The sequence below is a fragment of the Homarus americanus genome, unplaced genomic scaffold (genome assembly GCF_018991925.1).
Source record: "Homarus americanus isolate GMGI-L3 unplaced genomic scaffold, GMGI_Hamer_2.0 scaffold19117, whole genome shotgun sequence".
NCBI lineage: Eukaryota > Metazoa > Arthropoda > Malacostraca > Decapoda > Nephropidae > Homarus > Homarus americanus.
In genome coordinates, this window is record NW_024754704.1 from 1446667 (window position 1) to 1472017 (window position 25351).

Sequence of the window (25351 nt, forward strand, 5' to 3'; positions counted from 1 at the left end):
GTCCTCCTGCGCCTCACACTTGTTGACAGTGTGTCCGTAGTGCTGGCATTTGTAACAGCGTTTCGGTCTGCAGTAGGGCTTGACTGGCACAGTTACCCACGCCAGTTGAGCCTCCTTGGGTAAGGTTGTATGGTGTCCGATGAGGGCAGTGGTGTCGGACAGCTTCTTCACAACTTGGAGTTGCCCCTTGAGGAGCTCACTCAGCTCTGCTTGGTCCACGTGGGCAATTTCGGCGTGGAAGATTACTCCCAGCTTCAGGTTGTCCCACATGTAGGCAATCATTTTAAATGGAATGCCGTTGATGTCTGGGATCTCCGCGAGCTGTACGGGCATACCCTTCTCGGCGAAGGTGATCTTGATGTCACCATGGAGTTTCAGTCGTTCCACCTTGGTGACCCCCACGATCTCATTAGTTTCAAAGAACTTCTTGAGAACTAGGTTTAATTTCTTGGGGCAGGCCGGCGTATCCGGACGTAACCGCGCCACGTTATCAAGGCCTTGGGGGGGTTATAATTAAATAATAATAACAATAAAGAGCCATAAGTAAAAAAATATATATATGATGTATGTATGTTGTGTTGTCAAAGTGAGAAATACAGTCGAGAGCCTGCAATCGTGTGAGGCAGAAAATCACTTCCTCCACATAACGTTGAATCTCACCCCACAATTCTTATCCTCTTATTTTGACTGCACACGTCACCCCAGTCCCGAATATGATGTAATATATGTCTAACAAAAAGATTTAAAATAATAATAGTATATAAGTTTAACTATAATGGGTAGGAGTAGCAATATTCATGCCATCAACGAGCCACAAATACTGCCTAGTAAGACTGATTGTTTTGAGTGTGTAGCTGACTACAGACGAGTTGTGGTCGTAAGCAAAACCAGTATTTTTAGGACTATATAAAAAGGTTTTCAATAAGAAACTCTGTACAACAAATGGTGTTTCTTATGCATGTGTGATAAAAATCATGAATAAACAGGAGAGTTAAAACCACTCATTCTTAGAACTGGCATATTTAACTGAATGAGTTTATGCAACACTTTTCTTGCTCTTGCGAGTCAACTACTAAATCTAATCTTGTATAAAGTTGCCAATTCCAGGTTTATGCCACCAGCTGTTTATTTGGATGAGTTTAATCCGTGAATTTATGCCCCCACTTACACGTTTTGGGGAGTTTAAGCCAATTACCATTTCTCTTCTCTAATTTACGCCAGTAATTCCGTGAGCTTAGACTTCTAATTTTCCGTCTTGGCGAGGAGCTGCCTGACGACCTGATCTCTCATATCCTCCTCGGATCTTCGTCAGGTGGGAGTCCACACATGGCAGGATAAGCGGAAGTTTAAGAAGTAACGTCAGGAAGCACAAAGGAATCATAATCTGTCAGGATAAAAGAAGGAGACAAAATGATGCAACAAGAAACACAGATAAAGACATTCCCAAGCAACTCGACTCATTCCTATTTGGGGGAGGGGGGCAGAGTTCCCTTGTGAATGGGGACACCGCCCTCCACTTATAACCTTTAATTTTTAGGCTGATGCATTAAGAACGTTTATAATTTCCCCTCAAGTATGAAGGAAGCTTACTAAATATAACAAATGTGTCTTCTGGGCCGTACCTGTGCACCTCCAGGTAGGAAGAAACATTGCAGAGGACTGAGAAGGCTTGTGATGTTAACGAGGGTGAGATGCATCGTAACCACCACTACAGAAAACCAACCCAGGTAACGCTGCAGCCCCGAGAACTCTCGCCACGTCAGCCTGTCCGACACGGAGGGCAGTGAGGAGATGCCCAGAATGGACATCGCTGCCAACAGGATGGCACCTGGAGAAAAAATAGAAAAATTACCTTTTGGTGTCAGACCAGGACACTGTGTCCCAGCGGGGAAACTAAATTTACTTAATTTATCCTAGCTAGCCCGTCGTTCAGTTCCGTGTTACACATTGTTGGCCAGTACTCGGCTTGTATAGTACGTAACTTTGTATGTACCTGAAAATGTTCCACCGTTGGTCCTCCAGGATCTCACACTTGATACTGTCAAAACATTATCTGGCAGGCTATTCCACGAGTAATGTATTTTGGGGTGCTTATTACTTATGTTAAATCGTCCCTTGCTCTTCTGTACCGTGAGCTGGGTTTGTGCACGTTCTAATCTCCCTTGGTATGTGAGGTGTCTGAGTGCCGGTGTAGCGGACCAGAAGTGTACGAAACGACAACTCGCCATTGCTGATGTCTAGGGATGGAGTAGTAACCCTGGCTGGGGCTCTAGAGGGGGCAGTTCAAAAGATATCGAAGTCTTTAAACTGCTAGGAGAACATATGAGCAAGGGGGTGGAGGAGACTGCAGTGGGAGCGGGTAAACAAAGTGAAAGATTACAGGGAAATAGTGTTAGGAATGATGACAAAACTAAATTAGACAGGGAGTTTAAAACTAAACGCGGTAAGAGGAGGACTCAGAACACGACTAACTTAAATGTATACTACGCAAACAGTAGAAGTATGAGAAACAAAATGGATGGTATTAGGGCCTTGGTATGTACCGAAAAAATCGATATAATAGCCCTTCACTGAAACATGGATCAACCTAGACACACGTGAGTTACCGGTCGAATACCAAATTGCGGGTTACAAACTGTTCCATACCGATAGGCAGACCAGGAAAGGAGGCGGAGTAGCAATCTATGTTCGGGATAATCTGAAGTGTGAAATAAATAAGAAAATAAAAACTGAGCAGAGTACAGGAACAATTTGGATAGAATTAATCGACTGTAGGGAAAAATTAGTCACAGGAGTAATATATAGACCCCCCAATCTTGATAGAGTCAATGAGCGACTTATCTGGGATGAAATGCGCAGGGCTTCCATACAACAAAGTCTGTATAGTAGGCGACTTTAACCTTGGCCAAATAGATTGGACTGACCTTACAGGTAACTCAGAATCAGAGGATTTTCTCGAGACGATCCAGGACTGTTTTCTAAGTCAACATTTAACCGAACCCACCCGGGGTAATAATATACTCGATTTAGTTCTGTCAAACAGAGAAAACCTCATTAGCAATGTCGAAGTAGGGAACGAACTTGCAAACAGCGATCACAAAGAAATTAGATTCCAGTTAGATTTTCAGGGCAGACATAAGGAAAATTCCACTAAAGTACCAGATTTCAGAAGGGCAAACTTTGACAGTTTAAAGAGGCAGCTGAGAGAGGGGGTGTCGCGCTTGGCCGTGAACCTGACAGATGACACCGACCTGATAACGAGATCTGAGATTGCCGAGTTCCACGACAATTTAAATAGTGAGTTACTTAATTCGTTGGACCGAATCGGGGGTGCTTCGGGACATTCTTGCTGTTTATCCCAAATTAGCTAGCCCACACTGATTAGTCTTCATTTAGAATATGACGTCCAATGTATATGAACCACTGTCTTGCATGGCAGCGAACAGTGACATCAGCCACACGACTTTGACCTATATATACTGCTAATGAATATGATGTATTTCTTTGTGTATGAACCTCTGTCCTACATGGCAGTGAACAGTTACATCACCCACGTGAATCTGACCTGTATATACTGTCAATGAATAAGATGTATTTCTTTGTGTACGAACCTCTGTTCTGCGTGGCAGTGAGAAGTGATACCACCCAATAAATTTGTTAAACTAAACAAAATATCTTTTTTTTTTTTTACGGGAATTAGCCCACCCGGGCACAGGTCAAACGACCCACAACGGAGCTTGGGGGGCGTTTTGGTGACAAACTGTTTACGTTGTCTTAAAATAGAATTACGATAATGCCAATCAAGTGTTTATGAGGTTAATGTTATGTTACATTCTGATAAAACCTCTGAGTGGTGGCAGCCTACCTTGAACTAGTATATTATAGAATGTTTAATAGGTCACAGTAAAAAGGGGCTTCCCAGATAAGCCCACAGATAAGATTATTAATACGAAGCGATACTTAGAGAAAGAATGTTGATTGTAAGCCAGGGTGGTGGAAGGTAATAAAAAATACGTGCCCCTACAATGTTGTAACAGTGTAGTGGATTTCTCCCCTACAAACGCTGTTTGTCGCTGAGTAGCCGATCCCGCGAATTCCCTAGTGTATGCCTCGTGGTCTAGGTCAACCGGCGCCGCCCACGAAGCGGGGGTCAACTATCTCCCCACGCCTACCTCCGCTATAAAAGACCTGACCTCGTGGTGAGCTCTCTCTCTTTTCTACCTACACCAACCAGCCAGCAACACCTCCTCCGCCGCTGCCTGGCGGCCTTCGCTCCCGCTGGCGAGCATGGCGACCCGCTGCACTGTACATCCAATACAACATGTATACATGAGAGCACATTGTGAGTTTCCTTTCTCCATCCCATCCTGAGTGTGAACCAAAATATCACATACCCCCACAACAGCACTGGGATGATCATAACTATAAGAACAACTTGCTGCCCCTACAGCACGTTCCTACCATATTTCAGCTCTATCTTCAAAACTGTGGAAAGGCAGGCATAAGGAACACGCACACACACACACACAGAATATATATAAGAACATAAGAACATATGTGTGTGACTCACCACAGGCCACGTAGAGAGACTGCCACCACACCTCGTACTGTCCCCAGCTGATCTTGGTAAATATAGCCATACACGCCTGGCGAAGGAAAGAACATAAGAAACATAAGAAAATAAGGAGTCTGCAATAGGCCGGTTGGCCTGTGCATGGCAGCTCATGTCGAGAGTTACTACCACTCTCTATCATCCATGAATCTATCTAGCCTCCTTTTGAACCTTACCAGAGTTCCCGCACTTACTACAAAGTTGCTAAGCTTGTTCCACTCGTCCACCACCCTATTTGTAAACCAGTTTTCCTATCTCCCTCCTAAACCTAAACTTATCCAACTTGAATCCGTTGCTCCGAGTCCTATCCTGCTCGGATATTATAAGAACTTTATCTATATCCCCTTTATTGATTCCTTTCACCCACTTAAATACTTCTATCATATCTCCCCGCACTCTTCGTCTTTGTAGGGAATGCAAGTTAAGTTTCTTTAACCTATCCTGATATGGAAGGTTTCTAAGTCCCGGAATCATTTTTGTCATTCTTCGCTGCACTGACTATAGTGAATTTATATCCATTCTATAATAGGGGCACCAGAACTGAACCGCATAATCGAGGTGCGGCCTGACTAGCGCAAGATATAGTTGCAATAAGACCTCTGCACTCTTGTTACTTACACTTCTAGATAGACAGACTCAAAACAATAGTTCCGTCAACAGATAACATCAAAAAGCGCTGTACAGTATTTGTTGTAAGGAAGTTGGGGGAGAAAATGTTTTGTCTTTGCAGAAGATTTCAGAAGAAAACGCCTGGTGAAAATATTCCAGGTTATATTAATACCTGTACCACCGTAATTGAAGGGTGCACGGACAAAAACTCACCTGGCCTGAACTCACTGACTAGACAGGTCAGGTGTCACAATATTAACTTTAAGTTAGGTTAGGTTAGGTTAGGTTGATTTAGTTTGTCCAGTGGGTGTTTGTCGTGACTCCGAGATTAAGTGTACATTAACTTTCGTGACGTTTTGCGCCTCATTATGGCTACAACAGGAGGCGGGGCACGACACACTAACTAGCACAGTAATGCATACAAATCATACATTATAATAACACTGTATATAAGATAATAAAAGATAAAACGTCCAATAAATAGTAACACGTATATATGGCTCTCAGTACTACACGTATGGGTCCCACCTCTACCAGTCATAACTTACATGTGTGGCTCCCAGCAGTAGAGCCAGTAGTCCCAGCTGTTTACGTGCCCTGAGCCATACATCAAGCCAGGCTGGGAAGGAAGAGTACTTGGTTCCTCTCCACAGCTGCAGATACGCTGCTATCAACCCTGTGGGATAAACGTTGTGTTAGGTCCTGTTGGTGTGTTGAAAGTTGCATGATACTGTGTGTGTGATTATTAGCACAGTTTTATACCAACACAAGCCACCCAGCAAGAGTTACCTGGGAAATAACAGGTGAGCAGCAGGAAGCAGGCGGTAAATGCCAGCGAGAATTGAGTGTTGTTGAGCAGCAGCGTTTGGAATGGTTGCCAGTTCCAGGCTGAGCCACTGTCTAAATTAGGACAAATCTGTATCCTGTGAGGGAGTGACGCATTAATACCTTGTTATTGTCTTCTCTAACACCACCCCGGCTCTTCCCTCTGCCGGACCACCATCTTACTAAGCTCCTGTACCAACCACCATGTCATCCTGTTTTCCCACCTGACCAGATGAGTGAAGATTCGTTTGGTAATATTTTCCACGTCCTGGTCTCTAGCATCATAACAACACATTGAACTAGCTCACTTTAGCATAAAAGGCTGTGCTTACCAAAAGAGCTGACCGACCGCTCGAACGGCTAGTCAGCTGGTAAGTGGTGGAAATTATTTCAAACAAATGTTTGTATATGGAGGAAAATAAATGAACCTAAGAGACTCTGGGGTCTAACTCACCTGAAGAGCATTAGAACCCAGAAAAGGGACAAGACGATGGCGGCCACAATTACGGGAACTTTCCACTCTGGGAAGAAGGATAGTGGCAGCTCCTCCAAGGTGCGGGCATTCTTGAGGCCGCCCATGTCCACGGGCGTGAGTCCCATGTCCCTCACCAGCGTCATCACCTTCGCCCGCGCCTCTGACGAGTTCCCACACACAGGTACCTAACAGTGGTTGTGTTATAATAATAATAAGAGTCATGTAACTTGTGCTGTTACACTTAGCCTTCATGTAACTTAATGTATTCCCTTCACCTGTCTGCCGCCCTGCAAGTCGGATCGCTGAAGGACGTAGGCCGACATGGTGTTGAAGGCCTTGACCACGTGGCTGTGTGGTATTATGTCCTGCAGCTGCTCCGCCAGGCTCACCTCGCTGGTCTGCTTGCCTGGCGACCTGCCCTCACACAGTAAAAAGGGTAATGTGTGATGAATAGTTCTCAAATAATATACATAATTAACTTAACTATGCCAAGTCACAAAACAAATTAAAAAATAAGCACTAATATAATAAGACTATCTTAAGACACCAAATAAACTAACAAGATCAGTAAAGCATTAATGTTATTGTAGACGTTGTAATTAACTCAGCTTAACTCCGTCAGGTGCATTTTAATATCTGAAGTTACGACAAACACTAAAAAATTTCCCCTGTGTTGGATCACATATAACACAAAAATGGCGTAAGAAGTACACCAATACTCTACCTTAAATAGATGTGTTATTCTCTCTCCCATTATGTTGAGAAAAAAATATTGTGTTGTTTTAATATTCACATCCAAGACCTGGTGAAGCTGTGTCCTTTTTTGTTTAGTTTCATTGTCAGGAGTTGTGTGTGTCCACTAACCTGTTGCTGATGTCCACGATAATCTTGCCTGCTAGGTGGTGTACGGGGAGGGAGTTGTGGTAGTGGGCGGGGATAGCTACCACCAACAGGTCCCCTAGTCCTATCCCTTCCTTCAGTTCCCGCACCTTCACCTCCTCGCTGCTCACCCACGACCTGTATCACAAGGGCCATCTGGAGTCACTATAAATACATAGTTTTACTCTATAAGTGTTATCAAGTGGTCACTGTTTTTTTCCTGAATACTCTTATCTGTTCTAGTCACTTCTTATTTACCTTCTTCGCGATTTATCACGTTACTGGACAAACGAGTAAACGATAATAGAGGTCGAGTCTTGTTGTGACTTAGAGTTCTTAGTATTATTAGATCAGGATGAATTGTCAAAGCTCAGGGTTAATAAGAGCCCTGGCCCTGATAGTGTGCATCCCCGAGTGTTAGGAGAGTAGTACACAGAGCTCACAAGCCCCTTAAAATCTTGTTCTGTAGATTTATGAATAAACAATATGTCCCCGTCTCCCCAGCGACAGGAAAATGGTGGCATAAGCTCATCAACAGGAGTGATGAGTGTGAGACTGTCGTTGGTGATTATATTGTGATGGTGATCAATATGTAAATGAAGTTCAATAGAGCCAAGAACAGACACTAGGTGCACCCCATCTTTCAAATTAGCAAGAAATTCGTCTATTACTGCATAAGTACTGCTCGCGTACTAACTCGGGCAACTCACACGGTACTCTCGTTGTCACTGCCTACTTTCTACCCACGACGTACCTGGCTCTGGTGGGGTTCCTGGAGGCGATGACTGGGTAGTAGCCAGCACGGACAAGATTCCCCACTAACGCACGAGACATGTCCCCACTCCCTATCAACACAACACGACGATCTCGGTCTTTGTTAACTTGACTGTCGGTATGATTCTCGTGGCTGAGATCACATATGTGGTTGTCGTAGGCGTGGCTGTTGTGTTTGGAATGATTGGTGACGTGGTCTTCGTAAGCACAGTTGTCATTGTTTACGTGATTTGGGAAGGAGTTGGCGATGTTTGAGGCGTGGTTGTTATGGTCAACGTGGTTTGATACGTGGTTGGTCATCTCCATCGTGTGGGAGGCAGGATGTCAAGTCTCCTCTCTCTGTAAAATGAGAGAAGGGCTTTGTTGATAATACCATGCTTCAGATAATTCATTACACAGATAAGAGAACTTTTTAAGGAATGACCTGAACCTGCTGCAAATATTTTAACAAAATCACATCGTCACATATTCCTCTCCCCATTCTGACACACATCTCTCTGCACCTCACACACACACACACACACTCTGGGTGGTGTTTACAGCTGCTTGATCTTGACCTAGTGTTTGGTATTATATTTGACCACTAATATGTATAGACTTCTTTGCAAACACAGCAATTTTTTTTCCAAATTGATTCTGAAAACTAAGACTGGGATGAAAAACACATCCCTCTTGAAATGTATAAAGTACACCCACATTAGCTCTACACCCTAAAAGATAGATCCGCCTGACCTCACTGCTCCTTAAGAAGTAGATTAAACTTTCCCCATCACTCAGTAATGGTCAGATTTGCTGCTCAGAATCTCATTCATTATATCACTGAAGGAACGACATTCTCAGGTCGCCTATTCTGGTGACTCCCTACATGTTAGTAGAAGAGCTGCAAGTGTCTACCTCTTCCACTGTCACATATATCGTGCCTAAAATCTTGAGGAAATGTCTTGGTTTTGTACTCTGAAGTAACTTGTACTCTGTACAATTATTGTATACTTAACTGTCACTGAAACTTGGGTTTCTAGGCCTGTCGCTTCTTGCACCTCTGTTCAGGGGAGGAACAATGGCTGTCGATTAACTGCAAATTAACATAATTATAACAAATGTCAGTTATGATAACACAGACACCTTCATACCAGAATGCAATGGTAATATTTTTATTTTTTCAACAAGTAAGATGCCTTAACTATGTGTGTACTAAGTCTTAACGATGTTCGCACCTAAAATAACTTATTTATCTATATCTAGTAATATAGTAACAGTATATCTGAACACAACAGAAATCCCTAACCGGGCTAAGCGATGTTTCAGTTCGAGTATTTTCGACACTCGGAATTAATAAGTGATTGAGAACCTGTCTGGTGTGAAGGCAGAGATGGAGTAGAGCGTTGTCGGGCTTCAGCGCGGCGTCAACCTCACTCTCCGGTTCATTACTATTCCCGACTGATAATAAACGTCTGCGGACAGGAACCATTAAGGAACGGGAAGGTTTATCATCATGACTCACTACGGGGTCTCTGACACCACATTATCACACTGATACTTCTTAGGCCTTTCCATCTTATAATCCGTGAAACCTGACTTTTCACTTACTTATCTCTGAAACTTAAAGGGGCTATTTTTAATATAGGGGAATGTGAGGTGTAACTTACCATTAAGCATCTTCAAAACAAACATATTAACGGGGCTTTGGCAGGGTTATTAAGCGTGTTTTAGCTGACTTACATAACTATTTTATTTCTTCTGTCAGAGCCATAGTATAAAAGCAGTCCACTGTTAGTTGAAAAGTCGGCTTCCACGTGAACACCTGGTAGCGGGCTGGCGGCATGCCGGCATCTGCTGCTCTTGAAAAGAAAAACTCAGTATCTAAGACGTGTTCCTGTGGTATTCTCTTCAGCTTTGGAAGAAATCGAATGTACCAATACAGGGGTGGACCCAAGAATATTAAAAAGGGAGGGGATCCAAGAAGTGGGCACAGAGAGCCCACCCAGTTTGGGGGTGGGAGGGGGTCGTTTGGCCGTTTGGGGAGCGTTGCAAGCCCCCCAGAATAATTTTTGAAATCTGACCAATATCATGAGCATTTTGATGCCATTTTGAAGCCATGTGCACTTGATATTAGGAGATATTCTGAGGTCAATAGTAATTACTTTTTTCTATACTAAAACGCTTGAGTAAAATACTGCATTACAGAAAAAGTCTTGGAATTTTCTAATGAAAGAGGGGTCCGGACCTCTAGGATTCCCCTGGATCCGCTCCTGCAATAGTGGAGAACAAAGATTGAGAATCTGGTCCTATAGAACCTGGGCCATCAGTTAGAAGGTGTACGAGTAAGTGGATGCCAGTTTAAATTAGGTAATCCGAAACAACTACAAATTTGCACTAAATTCCCAAAAAGAAGGGGGGGGGGGAGCTGTAGGTTATAGTGTGAGAGGAGTTGTGTCTGTCCACAGGTTTTCCCCCGCGTGCTCTTATGTGTTAATATAGGTTACAGTCCACCTGATATGGCGCGATATCAGGAGTAATGACATTTCAGGAAGTTTTCTTGTAATTATCTCACTGCTGTATCTCCAAAAATTTTTACTCATATATTGTGGGTGTTTCTCATATGTGGTGATGCCATAGTGTTCTTGTAAATGTTGAATGTGGTCGCGGGTAAACGATCGCTACACCTACCAGACCTATTGCGTGGTTTACCATTCAATTTATTATTTGTATGATATTCAATCGCCAGCTTAAACCCCTTCATGGTCCAACTCCACTGTCGTCTTTAATGCACTTAATTCCTTGAGGCTTCGAGCGTATCCTAACTCCTCCCCCTTGCAATAATCTAATACTGTATATATTTTCCATTGCTGTTCTTAACGATCGCCTCCAAAATACCTTTCAATCTACTTTTATTCTAAAACTACGCCTTCATTCCTGAGGGTCTTACTCCTGTTTTGTTTTTCTCTGGCGATCTCTCTTCGATATATAACCCTGAAAGTTGACACATAAAACAACAGCTCCTAATAGACCAACTAAAAAGTCCTTCCAATGTTCTGCTTTGAGTGACCACAACATTGTCACACGTCGCAGTGGCAAACACCTTCTCTTCTTTTCACCATGATGATTTATTCTTAATTCTACTTATCTTATTAGCTCATTTATCTGCTAGACATTATCTTGAAATAGCCAGGGCGATAATACACACACTCAGACGCTCTCAAACTGATAGCCATCCACTTACTGTATTAGCTGAGTACGCAGCGACTCACAGTGATCTGTGATTCTGTGAACCAGCCACACTGACCTGTGAGTTATTGACCCCAGCTGACCCAAGAACCTGTAAAATGACCCCCTAGTCACCTTAGTGAGATATAATTTTATCATCATATAATCCTTCACCTTAACTGCATAAAACTTTTTTTTGTAACTTTTGGGCATATTCGTAATGCTGATCTGACTTTCTGCCTCATTTACACAAAATCGCAGGGTCTCAATTGTTTCTCTTACTTTGACAACACAACATACATATATTGTTTCTCACTTGATTTTTTTTCGTTTTTGTATTTCTTTATGGTTTATTATTATTATTATTATTATTATTATTATTATTATTATTATTATTATTATTATTATTATTATTATTATTATTATTATTATTATTATTATTATTATTATTATTATTGTTATTATTATTATTATTATTATTATTATTATTATTATTATTATTATTATTATTATTATTATTATTACATTATCGCCCCCCAGGCCCCGGTGTGGGTCAGTGACCTGTCCCCGGGTGGGTTAATCCCTGTGCTTCACCTTGCACAGGATGTAAGGGGGTGCCCAATAAATAATAATAATAATAATAATAATAATAATAATTAACGGTTTATTGAAAGAGCTTGGCAGCCAGAAGGCTGAAAATTTACAGTTACATATTTGGGGAATGGGTTACGAATTACAAATAATATACAAGTAACATAAGTGACACAAATAAGACATATAATAACTTAGATGGGGATCAGCTCAAACTACAGTTCATTTCAACATAGTGACAGTGTAAGGAGCAGTGTTTACCGGGAGTGAATACACTGATTTATTACATGTTATTGATAATTTTTACAATGGTTGGGACTGGGCTGTTCTTATAGCGATCAGTTCGTGCACGTATGGGCTGGATGCGGTTGTGGTGTCGAACAGCAATTCTCGGACAGGGGATGTCAGGTGGTAGTAGGAGCCGGTGTCGGGGATGGTGTAGAAGCTTCTTACCAAATTTGTAGATGAGGTCGTGGTGATGGTCAGTGAGAGTCGAAAGGGTCAGTGTGTTGAGCGCTTCTTGATATGTGGAGTAGGAAGGGGAGAGAATAATCTTGCATGCCCTCTTTTGCACTTTTTCTAGGTGTTTACGTTGTGTGGCATTTAGGGAGGAAGACCAGGTGGGGGAGGCATAGGTGAGCTTGGGAAGTATGAATGTTGTGTATACACTGAGGAGCTCGTGTGCAGGAACTCCGAGGGACTTGAGTCGGCGGAGCAGGTGGAGACGGAAACTGGAGGCTTTGACAACTTCACTGACGTGTGGTTTCCAATTTAGTTTGTTGTCTATGGTGACGCCGAGGAGCTTCGTGGAATCTACAACCTGGAGTGTGTTCGGACCTAGGGTAATGGGAGGAGGTGGGACAATGTCGGAGGAGAGGTTGATGTGCATAACCATGGTCTTGGTATGGTTGATGGTGACATGGTTGTTGGTGGCCCAGTTTTGGAGACTGTTCAATAAATCCTGGAGGGCGGTATAGTTGGGAGCAGAATTGTTGACGCTGATCCCAATGGTGGAGTCGTCGACATATTTCCAGCGAGCAGGGGTTTCTCTTAGGGCATCATTGATGAGCATAAGGAAGCAGAGTGGTCCCATCTTGGTGCCTTGGGGGACGCCACAGGTGAGTGACTGAAAGGTGGAGACAGCCCCTCGGAAGCGTACAGCTTGGCGTCGGTCACTGAGGAAGTCTGTAAGCCATGGTATGAGACTTCTCCGAAGCCCGAGGTCAATAGCTTTGTTTATGATTATATTGTGGTCGACTAGGTCGAACGCTTTAGTGAAATCAATGAAGGCGACAGCTACAGACGTTTTTCGTTTCTCGAGATGGCGGTATATGTAATCGAGAAAGCTGACAAGACAGTGAGTGGTGGAGGAAGTTTTCATGTTGGCAAATTGCTGAGGGTCTACGACTCCTGCAATATCAGCATAAGCCCAGTCAAACACAAAACTTTCACAGATTAGGCTGGGTATTGGGGTGATTGCAATAGGTCGTAGCTGATTTAAGGATTGTGGGCTGGTTGACTTGGGCACTGGTGATACATAAGAGGTCTTCCAGTCAGCTGGGCATCTGGCTTGACTGAGAGAAGCATTGATGATGGAGCAGAGGGGTTTAGCAATCTCCGGGGAGAACTCCTTGAAGAGTTTCATTGGTAAGTCAATGGGGGTGGGCAATCTGTAATCTGTATCCCCTTATAACAATAATAATAATAATAATAATAAAAGAATCGTTTACCAAATTTTATTATTTTTCATCATTCTTATAACATCAGTAAACAAATTAATTCGTTATAAAGAGACTAAGGTGAAGATGACGTCACTGAGGGAACTGTCCCTTGTAAACAAACCAGTGTTACTAGTGTTGCCAGGCGATGTAGTGACGTTAACAGTCAACAGGCCTTACAGTTTAATATGTCATTTAACCAGTTCATGTAAATGTAAGTACAAACGTATAATTACAGTAGGTAAGACGCCATAGCTCATATTGGTATCAAAGCAAGTGAAGGAAAATTGCAAAACTTAGGCCTGACACCTTGTTCAGATTCGTCCTAAGTCCATATGTTAAAGAATTTGGGTAATATTTGACTACCGTAGCTGGCCCTTAGCATCAACTTTAGGAATTCTATCCATAAGATATAAATTTTTTGGCTAATGTACCTGGTATATAAAACACAAGCTCCTCAACCCAGCAATGTTACATGGGTTTTTCTACAGGTTTTTTTTTTAGTTAAAATTATCTTTTTCTGTCATGCACCTATTTGAAAGCCGTTCAAAACATATATAAAAAAAAACACCTGAAAACCACAATTTCAACCTAACCTAAACTTAAAATCCTAAAATTTGCTGCATGACCAAAACAATTATAATACCATTTGTATTGTCTGTCCACTAGTACTAACTGTCTGCTACCCTATTACCACTCTGGTACTAACCGTCTGCTACCCTATTACCACTCTGGTACTAACCGTCTGCTACCCTATTACCACTCTGGTACTAACCGTCTGCTACCCTATTACCACTCTGGTACTAACTGTCTGCTACCCTATTACCACTCTGGTACTAACCGTCTGCTACCCTATTACCACTCTGGTACTAACTGTCTGCTACACTATTACCACTCTGGTACTAACCGTCTGCTACCCTATTACCACTCTGGTACTAACCGTCTGCTACCCTATTACCACTCTGGTACTAACCGTCTGCTACCCTATTACCACTCTGGTACTAACTGTCTGCTACCCCACTACTTACCCTATTACCACTCTGGTACTAACCGTCTGCTACCCTATTACCACTCTGGTACTAACTGTCTGCTACACTATTATTACCACTCTGGTACTAACCGTCTGCTACCCTATTACCACTCTGGTACTAACCGTCTGCTACCCTATTACCACTCTGGTACTAACCGTCTGCTACCCTATTACCACTCTGGTACTAACCGTCTGCTACCCTATTACCACTCTGGTACTAACCGTCTGCTACCCTATTACCACTCTGGTACTAACCGTCTGCTACACTATTACCACAGTTTCTTGTGTGAGTGCTTCGTTTTTCAGTTATGGCTCATGTCTCCTTCAATTTTTACATCCCACAAGTTATTTAATTTTTTTTAAGTTAGGTTAGGGTTTGTAACTGCCGCAATTTTCCATGGACAGGTTGGAGGTTTGTACCACTGCTGTCAGCTTCTGAGAACAGTGAAGGAAATACTTTAAAGGAAAAAAATGTATAAAAATAAAGGGTAATGCTGGCGGAGACCATTAGCACCAGAAGGACTTTATGGAATTGCACCAAATTCTCAGGAGATGTTGTTTGGATGATGCTGAGTAATAAAATTGTAGCTGTAGTATTTTTATTTTTATTTCTAGCCTTTCCTTCGATCATAAATTACTTGTTAGTGGGCAGGGCATGAAAGAAGAGGGAAATAACAGGTTAAAAACACTGATCAGATGGCAGATGGAAGTATATTATTTATAGGGATACACACCATGGGAAAACAGAAATAGGAAAACTGAAATTTCTTATGCTCATTTTTTTCTTCCACTTGGATATAGAATGGATTTTTATGCTTCATTTTTTCTGTTCCACAGTTATGATGTCAAACAATGAATTCATCTGAATTATTATGGAGTTTGATAACCAGAATGGTTTATGTAAAACCACTGGCAGTGTCCATCATGCTGCCAGTTCATGCGAGAATTCACAAACTGGAGATGCTCATTCAGCGGTCCAGAATACAAAGCTAGATGCAGAAGAGCCTGAAATAGATGATGAGGATGTAGGAGAGAGCCTACAGCATGTTCCTCCTAACAAACATCAACAATTATATCCAAATATACATAAAAATGTTCCTGTTGTAACTACATCAGTAGTTCAGAACAGCAGTGCTACATTTCAGCAGGTAAATACTGTAATCCATTACATGTGTTAACTATCTCCTCAATATTCATTAAAGTATGTTGTCTTTATAGCAAGACAACTTATCCAGAACATTACCTTTTGCACTAAAATGACATGTAGAGCATTCATATGTACAGCAAAATGACTAATTTAATTTATTAATTTATTATTATTATTTTTTATCATTCCACCTCTTAACATCCTTACTGTCCATTTGGGTAGTTTTTTTTACTTTATTATGACCTTTGTAGTCCATAGTGAATATGGTATTCACCTTTTGAATATTGTTGTATGATTGTTTCAGGAAATTTGCTTTTATTGTTATATAACTCACACAGACTGTTTACTGTACAGGAACATCTCAGATCAAAATGGGTTAGGGACTAATGGACTAGTTTGTAAGGCGGCTGTATGGGACCTGAATGCTTATTCCCCAATAGGACAATGTACTTATGGGGTCGGGTTGAGAACTGTCTCACAAAACCACAATTTTGCGAAGATTTCTCCAACAAAAAAGATATGCATACACCTGTTACTTTTATAATTACAAGCATCCCTCGATGTGTGATCCTGAAAACCCGATTGTTAAGTGAACGATGGTATACTGAACCATTTTAGCATGAAGTCAAATACTGTACTTCCGATGCAAGTGGGTACTGGCTTAAGAAAGAAGAATTCAGGCAGCAGTGTGTGGGTAGCCCTTCCTTGAGCAGAAGACAATGAATGCATTTCTGTGCATGGCAGTCATTTTGGAACGATATATGAAAAGGAAGATTAGCAGTGATTCTTAAACCAAGAAAGTTCATTCACAATAAAAAAAGGGTAGTGTCAGCTGGTTGAATGAGACTGTTTACATAGGACATTTAACTCCCAATAGACAGTTTAGGCAGTTTAAATATTATTTTAATGGTTAATGTTAATGTCCCTTTTATGCAGATGTGGGGAATTATTGTGTTTACACACAGATGTGTTTTTCATAGCAAAAGTGAATTGTGTAAAAAAAGACAATAATCCTGGACTCCGCTTGCTTCCTTGCTGGGCGCTGTAATGCATTTGTGCTTCACCTTGTACAGGTTGTAGGGGGTTGCCCCCACACCAGCACAGATGCAAAAATAGTGCAAGGACCTTCATTATGGAAATACCAGAACTGTATATTGATTTATCAAAATTTCCTTTGCAACACATTATGACTCATAAGTTATCACCACACCTTGCAAAACCATTTGTATGTTTATAGAAGTACTGTACTGTACATTATTATGGTATACAGTAGTAATTTTTAATTTTTTCAGGTTCTTAACTTCAGTCCAGCCTACCTAAATTTGTACTATGGCAGTCATGGCACGGCACCAGGATATAGCCTGGGATATCCCAATAATAATCCCTTAACATCTGGCTATTTACTTTCTTCAGGTATGTTCACTCTGACATATATATATATATATATATATAATATATACATTAAATACTTTTTCACTCTTGCAGGCCTTTTTGTGCCATATTGCATCGTAGCTAAAATCAAAAGCAAATGCAAATTCTTCTATTGTATAGTTATTCATTCTTATTGCTATAATAGATGTGTTCTTTTATAGCACTGTATTGTACAGTGTTCTCCTTCCACATTAAGGATGCGAGATGTCTCTCTGGTGTATTTTGAGTAACTTCAGTAGCCTACCACCAGCCTCAGGCTGCTTCACCATGTGCAATATGAGCAGTACCATCTGTATACAGTAATAATTATTCCCAGGGAGCAGTAACCTGGCTATATATTCCATAAATATATCTGTGCAATCTTCCCTCATCATCAACAGTTTCCATTCTTGCATGGTTTAGCAGCCATTACCTGATTGCAACTCTCTTTGCTGTGCAGTCTCTTTCAGCCACTCTTGTTAGGCTCTTAACTCTGATATAATTTCTTATAACCTATTTCCATGTCATTCTTGGCTTACCCCTGGCTCTCCTCTCTTCTACCTTTAGACTCATGCACTTCATGACCCAATTGGTCTCCTTCATTCTCTCCACATGTCCAAACTATCTCAGCTTACCTCTCCAGCCCACAGCTTAGTGAGAGCATTGCTTGGGTCACCAAGCTGTGGAATCAGTTGAAGATTGGGATTTCAGGATCAGTCTCTTATTTGTAAAAGTCTGGTAAATGAGTTACAGAATTTTCAAATCATTAATATTGTTGTTATAATGTTATTACTGCACTTAAAAAACTAGGGTCTTAAAGCACATAACAGGGTAATTACACTACTATATCAACAATTACAATTTGCAAGAGATTGAACTCTGTTACTGGAAAGTGTGGTAATGTGAAATCTTCCTGTATTTTGATGTCTTACAGGTTTTCCACAGATGCCCTCAGCACCAGGATTCCTCACTGGAGCAGGTTATCACTTCAGTCACACTGGTTCTCCCATTCTTGGAGGATTAAGGGTCCCAGGCTCCCTACTGTTACCTCCAGGCCAGACCGGGACACCTCTTCATTCTGCAGCAATTGTCGGAGACAAGCAAAAACTAGCAGAAATTCTTCAAGGTTTGTATTTTTAACATTTTATAACTTGGTACCACTTTCCTCTTGTGTTTTCATTCAAGATTGAACACAATTGCACTTTTTGTTGATGTCTTGTTAGTAGTACCCTTCCCTCAGTTTTAATGATAACTGTCCACTTCTGGCTAACCCACTCAGGCAGGGAAAATGGCCATAATGAGGATGTTGACTGCCTGATATAGTCAGGCTCCACTGTACTGACAGTATTGGAGCTAAAACTTAACTTGAAACTCTTCTTTGGAAAGAAAATTATCTTTAAGCTCTAGTGTTGTAGATGTCCATCATTCATTTATAAACATCATTAATTTTGTAATTTGATAATTTTAGGTTTTACTTTCACTTGACTAAGGGACTACCTTGCTTCACTTGGAAGTATTGTATCTCAAATAAGACTTTTTTAAATAATAAGTGTTATTCAATCCCTTTGGAATATTTTTTCTTGTAATTCTGTTGTAACTATCAGCCAGTAGTTATCCAGATATTATTAGAAATCCTAGAGTGATATCAGAGCATAGTATTCCAGATAAAATATTGTATCTTCAGAGAGAAATAATAGCAGATAATTATATATTACAGATAACAGTATAAACCTTGAAGTTCAAGACCGCTGGGGACGAGTTCCACTTGTATATGCGGTAATGGGTAACAACCAGGAAGCTGTAGAAGCACTTCTTCGAGCTGGAGCTAGACCTGATGCTACTGATTCTCACAGTCGCACAGCACTCCATTATGCTTCATATAAAGTATGATGTAAAACTTTTTATATACGGTACTGTTCAGTAGTGTAATAAGTTTCCACCTTTAAGTTTTATCCATAATACAAGATGTCTGCCAAGCATTTGATAATTCATAAACTCAAGATGTTTGTACCAAGCTCACATAATTAGGCTTCTGGAGCTTTAGGTGAAACGTTTTACCTCTTGTTTATGTATTCTTTTGTTTATCAACCCGTTTTTAGGCAGCCAGGGTCATAATTCTTTCTTCTTCTTCTACTTCACCATTGGCAGTTATTAAGATGGTATATATTCAAGAAATCAGTACAGTATTAGTAATGTCTTTTTAATACATTTCTAATATTCAGGCTCTTGATATTATGGCTTGATGGTTGACAGAAAGCTGAATGTTCCGTTATTTCCGGCCATACGATGACCCCAGCTACATAAACTGTGCCTTCATTAACCAGTGTGATGCAACCTGATCAATAGATATAGCTTGTTCAGGTTATTTATAGCTTGGGAAGTTATTAAATACATATGCAGCTGTATCACTCTTCATATTAAATGTTATTTTAATTGGGAACTCTAGGAGAAGTAGCTGTGTTTTTGCTCTTAATTGTGGAAATAAATAATTTTAGGCCATCATATTTTAACATTTCACATAGCCTTATAATTATTATTTGATGTCTCAACCTTTACAGTGCTACATTCTACTTGATTAAATATGGTAAGTTCACAGGCAGTATATACTTATCATTTTTTGGCATAGATACTGTAGTGTATTGATGTACAGTATAGTACAATACAGTACCTGTATAGTATATATATTTTTGTAAATTGTTCTGTAACCTTTAAATGTGTACTGTACCTGTATTTTCTGCATCCTCTGTAATGTACTATTTTATATTGCAGTATATTATTTATTGTTACTGTATTATATCTTAGCACATATTATCGAGCTATAACATTGTCAATCTACATTTTCACAGACATAATGAAATGCTTACTTTTGCCACTCCATGGTTATTTAACATAGCCTTAGCCTATCTTTCATATACTTTACATAGTTTTTGTTGATTTCCATGCTTTCAGGATCACCAATTTAGCTTATTCTTAATTTCACCATCAAGAAAGATGTAAAAGAAATATATTAGTGTGTGTTCTATGATAAAACAAAATACTGTATAAAATGCCTGTCACAATAATTTATGGAATGCATTTACCTAATGTTTACAAGTACTGTATGTATAGTAGCAGTCACCATGACGAGTGGAACATATGACAGAGCAAGGCAGTCATTGTCCTGTATAGAATCCCTCCAGTGTTCTTGATAAGCTTGTTCAGGTCTGTTCACAAGTCAAGTCCTTTTCTTGCTTCCACTGCTTTAGTTGATAGACTGTTCTCCTGGTCTACCACCCTCTGCATGAAGAAGTATGAATCATGATGTTTTGGGTACTTTTAAGACTGTACTAGTATCTCCTACATGCTGCCTTCATGTGCTTTAGTGTTTCGATGGTGTCATCCTCGTTATTACCAATTCTTGAGTGGAAATATGTTGTAAGGTTGTGTCATATGGTGCCACTGAAAGAGGATATTTGATGAACAATGTATGGGAAATCCCTATGTAGCTCCCAACTTGTAAGTCAGTAATAGATGGACCTTTCAAAATATGATGGGGGCATTTGCAAAATTTATATATTTTTTGTGAGATCAATGAGTGAGCTAAGATGACTTTTGTATTTTAGGGCCATCTAGGTTGCATCAAGGCCATTCTCCATGCAGTAGAGAGCAAGGGCATGCTCCACCTAGAGAGTCAAGGTGGTGTTTGGCTGGCTCAGGATGTGAGAGGTGTGACACCATTGCACCATGCAGCTGTTCATAGTAATCACAAGTACCTTCAAGCTCTTCTCAAGTATGCTGCTCCTGGAACACTAGATACAGAAGATCATAAAAAGGTGTGTATAGTATCTGTGCCTAAGAATAGGTACCAGAAAACTTGTGTAAAGAGTACATGCTATAATATAAGAGTACAGTGTTTACTAATTGAAAAATTGATGATGTTAAGAGACTAGCTAAAGCAATTAGAGAAATACTGGAAAGTTATAGAAAAATGAAAATAGATACTTTAGCCATAGGGATGAGGGGATAGTGGTTGATATTATCATTAATGATAAAATTCAGGACTGGAGGGCCAGGTGAAGCCAGAGAATAGGATGGATGATTGAAAGTAAGGACTGGGTCACCAAAGATGTGCAAAATATGGAAGAATTAGTAAATGCAGATAGTGAACCCTCACTTTACGCGGTTAATTGAACCCACGGCGGCCCGCGTAAAGTGAGAAACGCTTAAAGTGAACAACATAACATACGGGATTAATTGAAATAGAGACAGGGCCGACCCCCAAACTCCACTTTTTCCCGACACAATACGTACGTTTTACTAAAAATAACATCTTAACTTTATGATGGTATTCACACACACATAATATAGAAGGGAACAATCAATAAGAGAATAATAAACTGAAGGTTAGGTTAGAAAAAAACAAGGTTGGGGTTAACACTTACGTTAGTAGAAGAGATGGGTCGGCGTAGGGGAATGAAGGCTGGTTCCGAGGCAGAGGGCAGGCTACTGGCCCTCAGGTTAGTCTTCATCGGTGTCATCCACACTTACTAGTGCCTCCCTGACAAATCCCTCAAAGTCATCATCACTGTCTCTGCCTCTGTCACTATCACTGGCTTGGGCTGGCTGTGGTGGGTTGCGGGCGAAGAACTCTGTTATGCTTTGCTGACGGCTGGTGTTTATGTTGTCGTGATAAACCTTGATGTAGGGCTCCATAGTCTGCAACAGCTGGGTAGTGAAGATTTCATACCTGTTAGCGTCAGGGTCGTCGGAAAGGAGGAGCTTGACTTTCTCAATACACTCGATGGCACCCCTTACATTACTATGGGATAAGCTGCGTTCTTCTTGGGATGACGCACCACCTACATCTTCACTGACGTCATCATCATCTACCATCTCGTCGGTAGTCACATCAGGATCCCTTATCACCTCCAGGATGTCGTCGTTGGTGGTCTCGGAGAAGCCTGCAGCTGTAACACTCTGCGCAGCTTCTCTGGCAAGGTCCACTGCTACTGTAACAGTCTGAACCTCACCAGTCACAGATTTACTCTGCCTAACACCCGGAATACTTTGCAACACATGTCTCCATGCGTGACGAACAGTTGCTACAGACAGCTGATCCCATGCCTCCACCAAGAAGTCCACAGCTTTCTTGACGTTGAATGTTCTCCAGAATTGTTTCAAAAGTACTTCTTGCTCTGCCAACTGTTGATCCTCGTCGTCTTCGCTCTTGCTATCGGTGTTGGTGTCACTCAGGTTACGCAACTCTTCCTTGGTGTTGGTGTAGTCGTTCAGGAGCTTGAATTTTTTAGCAGAGAATGCAGCTTTTACATTACAGATCAATTCTTGGTCCATGGGCTGTATTATAGACGTAGTGTTGGGAGGAAGGAAGACCACGTTTACGTTGGGGTGACGATCTAGCAGTAGGGGCGAGTGTCCTGGTGCGTTGTCCAGCAGCAACAAAATCTTGAATGGCACATTCTGTTGCTCACAGAATTTCTTCACATCGGGAACGAAACAGTCATCAAACCAGGAGAGGGACAGAGTAGAGAACATCCACGCCTTACGTGCGGTCAGCCAGTGGGTATTTAGCTTGGTCATGTCCATGCTCTTGTAGGCGTGCGGCTTGTGTGCTGTGTGGATCACCGATAACTTGAGCTTACAGGTACCGGAGGCATTGGTGGTAAACAGGACGGTGATGCGCTCCTTCTGCAACTTCCGGCCCAAACACTTGCTGGCATTCTTCACAACGAAGGTCTTGGAAGGTAGCTTTTTCCAAAAAAGACCAGATTTGTCCATGTTAAACACCTGGTCGTCGGTGTACTGTTCTTCCTCCATAATCTCACGTAAAAACGGAGGAAATTCCCTAGCCGCAACACGGTCAGCACTAGCTTCTTCACCACCAATGTTGATATTGGTGATCTTGTTCCTCTTCTTAAACCTCTGTAACCACCCAGAGGAAGCATTAAAGGGTTTGGGCTCTGTAATTCCCATCTTTCGTGACACTGCAGCATACAGTTCACATGCGTACTCCTTAACTGAGCGCGTGTCCACCGCCATGTTCCGTCGCGCCTGACGCACCAAGTAGCTCGCAAGTAATTTTTCCGTCTTGAGAAGCACCTGGTTGTGGAAATACTTGATCATAGAAGCACCTGTAGACTTTGTGATGTTCATGTGCTCCTTTATCTTGGCTGCATCCTTCTTAATTGTCCTGATAGTTGATTCGTTAACACCATGCTGGTGCGCGAGATCTACCTGTCTTGTTCCTTTCTCCAACTCTTGTATGATCTTATATTTGATTTCGTAGCTTAAGGAACGTCGTGTCTTCTTTGGCTTAGGGCGGCTGGGTCCAGGTAATGCAAGGTTTCTTTGTGGTGGTGGTGGTGGTCCGGTGGAAGCCATTCTTATGGAACAATGGATACCGATATACACGGTGTAGCCGGGAGGGGTGTAACTGACGCGGTAGGTCAAGGGGCTTGAACGCTCCCGCGGTGGGGCACGTCATAGTACTACATTAAACCAATCACAGCTAGCAGGGAGGGAGGTAAGGATGCTTTGCCCAATCACAGTCCGCAACCTACTCGCGCCGCTTACACAACATGGCGGATGGCGGGAGGTTTGGATCCAAAAATGGCGCGGCGCGAGAGGACCGCCAGCCGCTCTCCGCGTAAAGGGGTACACGCACCGCGGAAAGTGAGCATTCCGTGTTCGGCAGGGTACCGCGTAAACGTGGAAACGCGTAAAGTGGGACCGCGTAAAGAGAGGGTTGACTGTAAACTATTTGGAGAGGAAAGCCATGGTTGCTAATCCTTCAAGCATAAGGATAACACTGTACTATGATTGATTGGTGAGAGTAACCTGATGCTTTTTGCCTAAATAGGGATCTTAGACATATTCTTGTTTTGTCTCACACAGAGGACTCCCCTCCATTGGGCAGCAGCATATGGATCTGAGGAAAATGTGCGCCTTCTGATAAAACACGGAGCAAACAACCTTACACCAGACCAAGAGGGAAAAACACCGTTGCATTGGGCAGCTATGAGTCGAGCTGAGGGAGCCAAAGATTGTGTTAGAATATTGATAGGTGCCGCACCTTCCAGTGTTAATTGGCAAGATTTTGATGGTATAACAGCATTGCATTTAGCTGTTGCTGAGGCAAGAAAGGACACTGTTGATGTGATTTTATCTGTTCCAAAGTGCAATGTTGACTTGACTGATAATCAGTTTCGAACTGCTCTTCACTGGGCCTGCAACAGGTAAGCATCAGCTTAGTCTTGCTATTCCTGAAGTATTAGAACTGACTAGGACTCTGATACCAGTCTGAAGATGAAATAAGATATGGTATTGAGACTGTATATGGATATGCTTGTTAGTGTTTTTTTATTTTATTTTATTTTTTTATGTTAGAGAAATTCAACAAGTTCCATCCAAATAGAGTTGGATGGATAATAGCAAAAGAGATTAATAATGTTACTAGTTTATAGAAAAGTACAGAATAACGGATCAAAGGTTTGGTTGTCAGTCAATGTGTGTTTATATCAGGAAAAATTACTGTACTCAGGGGATTAACGGCAATAGTCGGTCGTCTCTTGGAACAACGGGCCCACCCAGGTGCTGTGGATGTGTACGGTGCCACCCCTCTACACTACGCTGCCCAGCTGAACCATGCTGACACTGTAGAACTGGTGAGATAAATCTTTTTAGTAGAATACTGTTTTATGTTCATAAGCCAAAGTAACAAGGCCTGTGAGATATGGATGAATGAATGGAAGTATTTGTGTTCATACATGCTCACCCAAATTCCTCACGAATCACCTCCATAAAGTTACATATCAAGGTCATAATGGGAACCCTACTAATTGTGAAATTCCCCACGGCACTCATCTTTATTCAGTCAGTTGAAGTATAACTTAATGCCAATGTAAACCCAGTGGTAATCCAAAGATGACCTTACTCCTTTATAGTAGTATTTGGTGTATAGTTTGCCAACGCCACTGCACTCTGAGAGGCTTTAGTTCAATCCATAGGGCAGTCCCATGATAGAGATTGCTGTTTTTACATCTCTCAGTTGCCCTCGTCCCATTTTCTCTCATATTTCCCT

At 41.5% G+C, this 25351-nt stretch overlaps 2 protein-coding genes across 11 annotated transcripts in view; one reads left to right on the forward strand and one right to left on the reverse strand.

Annotated features, from left to right (window-relative positions):
• Window positions 1-934: 934 nt before the first annotated feature.
• Window positions 935-9608, reverse strand: LOC121855905 (metalloreductase STEAP4-like). 4 transcript variants are annotated; one of them, XM_042351083.1, is made up of 11 exons: window positions 9523-9608; window positions 9169-9213; window positions 8155-8513; window positions 7386-7538; window positions 6797-6935; window positions 6501-6706; window positions 6011-6144; window positions 5770-5897; window positions 4571-4646; window positions 1623-1828; window positions 935-1384 (listed from the first exon to the last, which is right to left on the reverse strand). In XM_042351083.1, exons 3-11 carry the CDS (start codon window positions 8478-8480, stop codon window positions 1235-1237), a joined length of 1518 nt encoding a protein of 505 aa, XP_042207017.1. In that variant the 5' UTR covers window positions 8481-8513; window positions 9169-9213; window positions 9523-9608; the 3' UTR covers window positions 935-1234. The 4 variants fall into 4 exon arrangements, with proteins under 4 accessions (XP_042207017.1, XP_042207015.1, XP_042207018.1 ...); XM_042351081.1 differs by having other exon boundaries at window positions 9169-9246; window positions 9523-9605; XM_042351084.1 differs by having other exon boundaries at window positions 9460-9579.
• Window positions 6940-25351, forward strand: part of LOC121855904 (inversin-like) — a 30812-nt gene continuing 12400 nt past the window's right edge. For 3 of the 7 annotated variants that reach the window (XM_042351073.1, XM_042351076.1, XM_042351078.1), the window contains exons 1-8: window positions 13775-13901; window positions 15555-15865; window positions 17157-17277; window positions 18209-18400; window positions 18992-19158; window positions 20877-21086; window positions 24166-24506; window positions 24812-24935. In XM_042351073.1, the coding sequence (XP_042207007.1) occupies window positions 15590-15865; window positions 17157-17277; window positions 18209-18400; window positions 18992-19158; window positions 20877-21086; window positions 24166-24506; window positions 24812-24935 (1431 nt within the window). In that variant the 5' untranslated portion in view covers window positions 13775-13901; window positions 15555-15589. Of the gene's footprint in view, window positions 6958-11371; window positions 11460-13774; window positions 13902-15554; window positions 15866-17156; window positions 17278-18208; window positions 18401-18991; window positions 19159-19832; window positions 19859-20876; window positions 21087-24165; window positions 24507-24811; window positions 24936-25351 lie in introns of those variants that run through there. The other 4 variants (XM_042351075.1, XM_042351074.1, XM_042351077.1 and 1 more) reach the window with 4 other exon arrangements.

Excerpts from the sequence above, each read along its gene's own strand:
- LOC121855905 (XM_042351083.1), bottom strand. The coding sequence starts at position 8,480 with ATGGAGATGACCAACCACGTATCAAACCACGTTGACCATAACAACCAC. Across the intron at positions 1,829-4,570 it reads GTCTCTCTACGTGGCCTGTG|GTGCCATCCTGTTGGCAGCG; the intron begins GTGAGTCACACA and ends TTTTTTCTCCAG. Across the intron at positions 1,385-1,622 it reads TCCTACCTGGAGGTGCACAG|ATTATGATTCCTTTGTGCTT; the intron begins GTACGGCCCAGA and ends TTATCCTGACAG.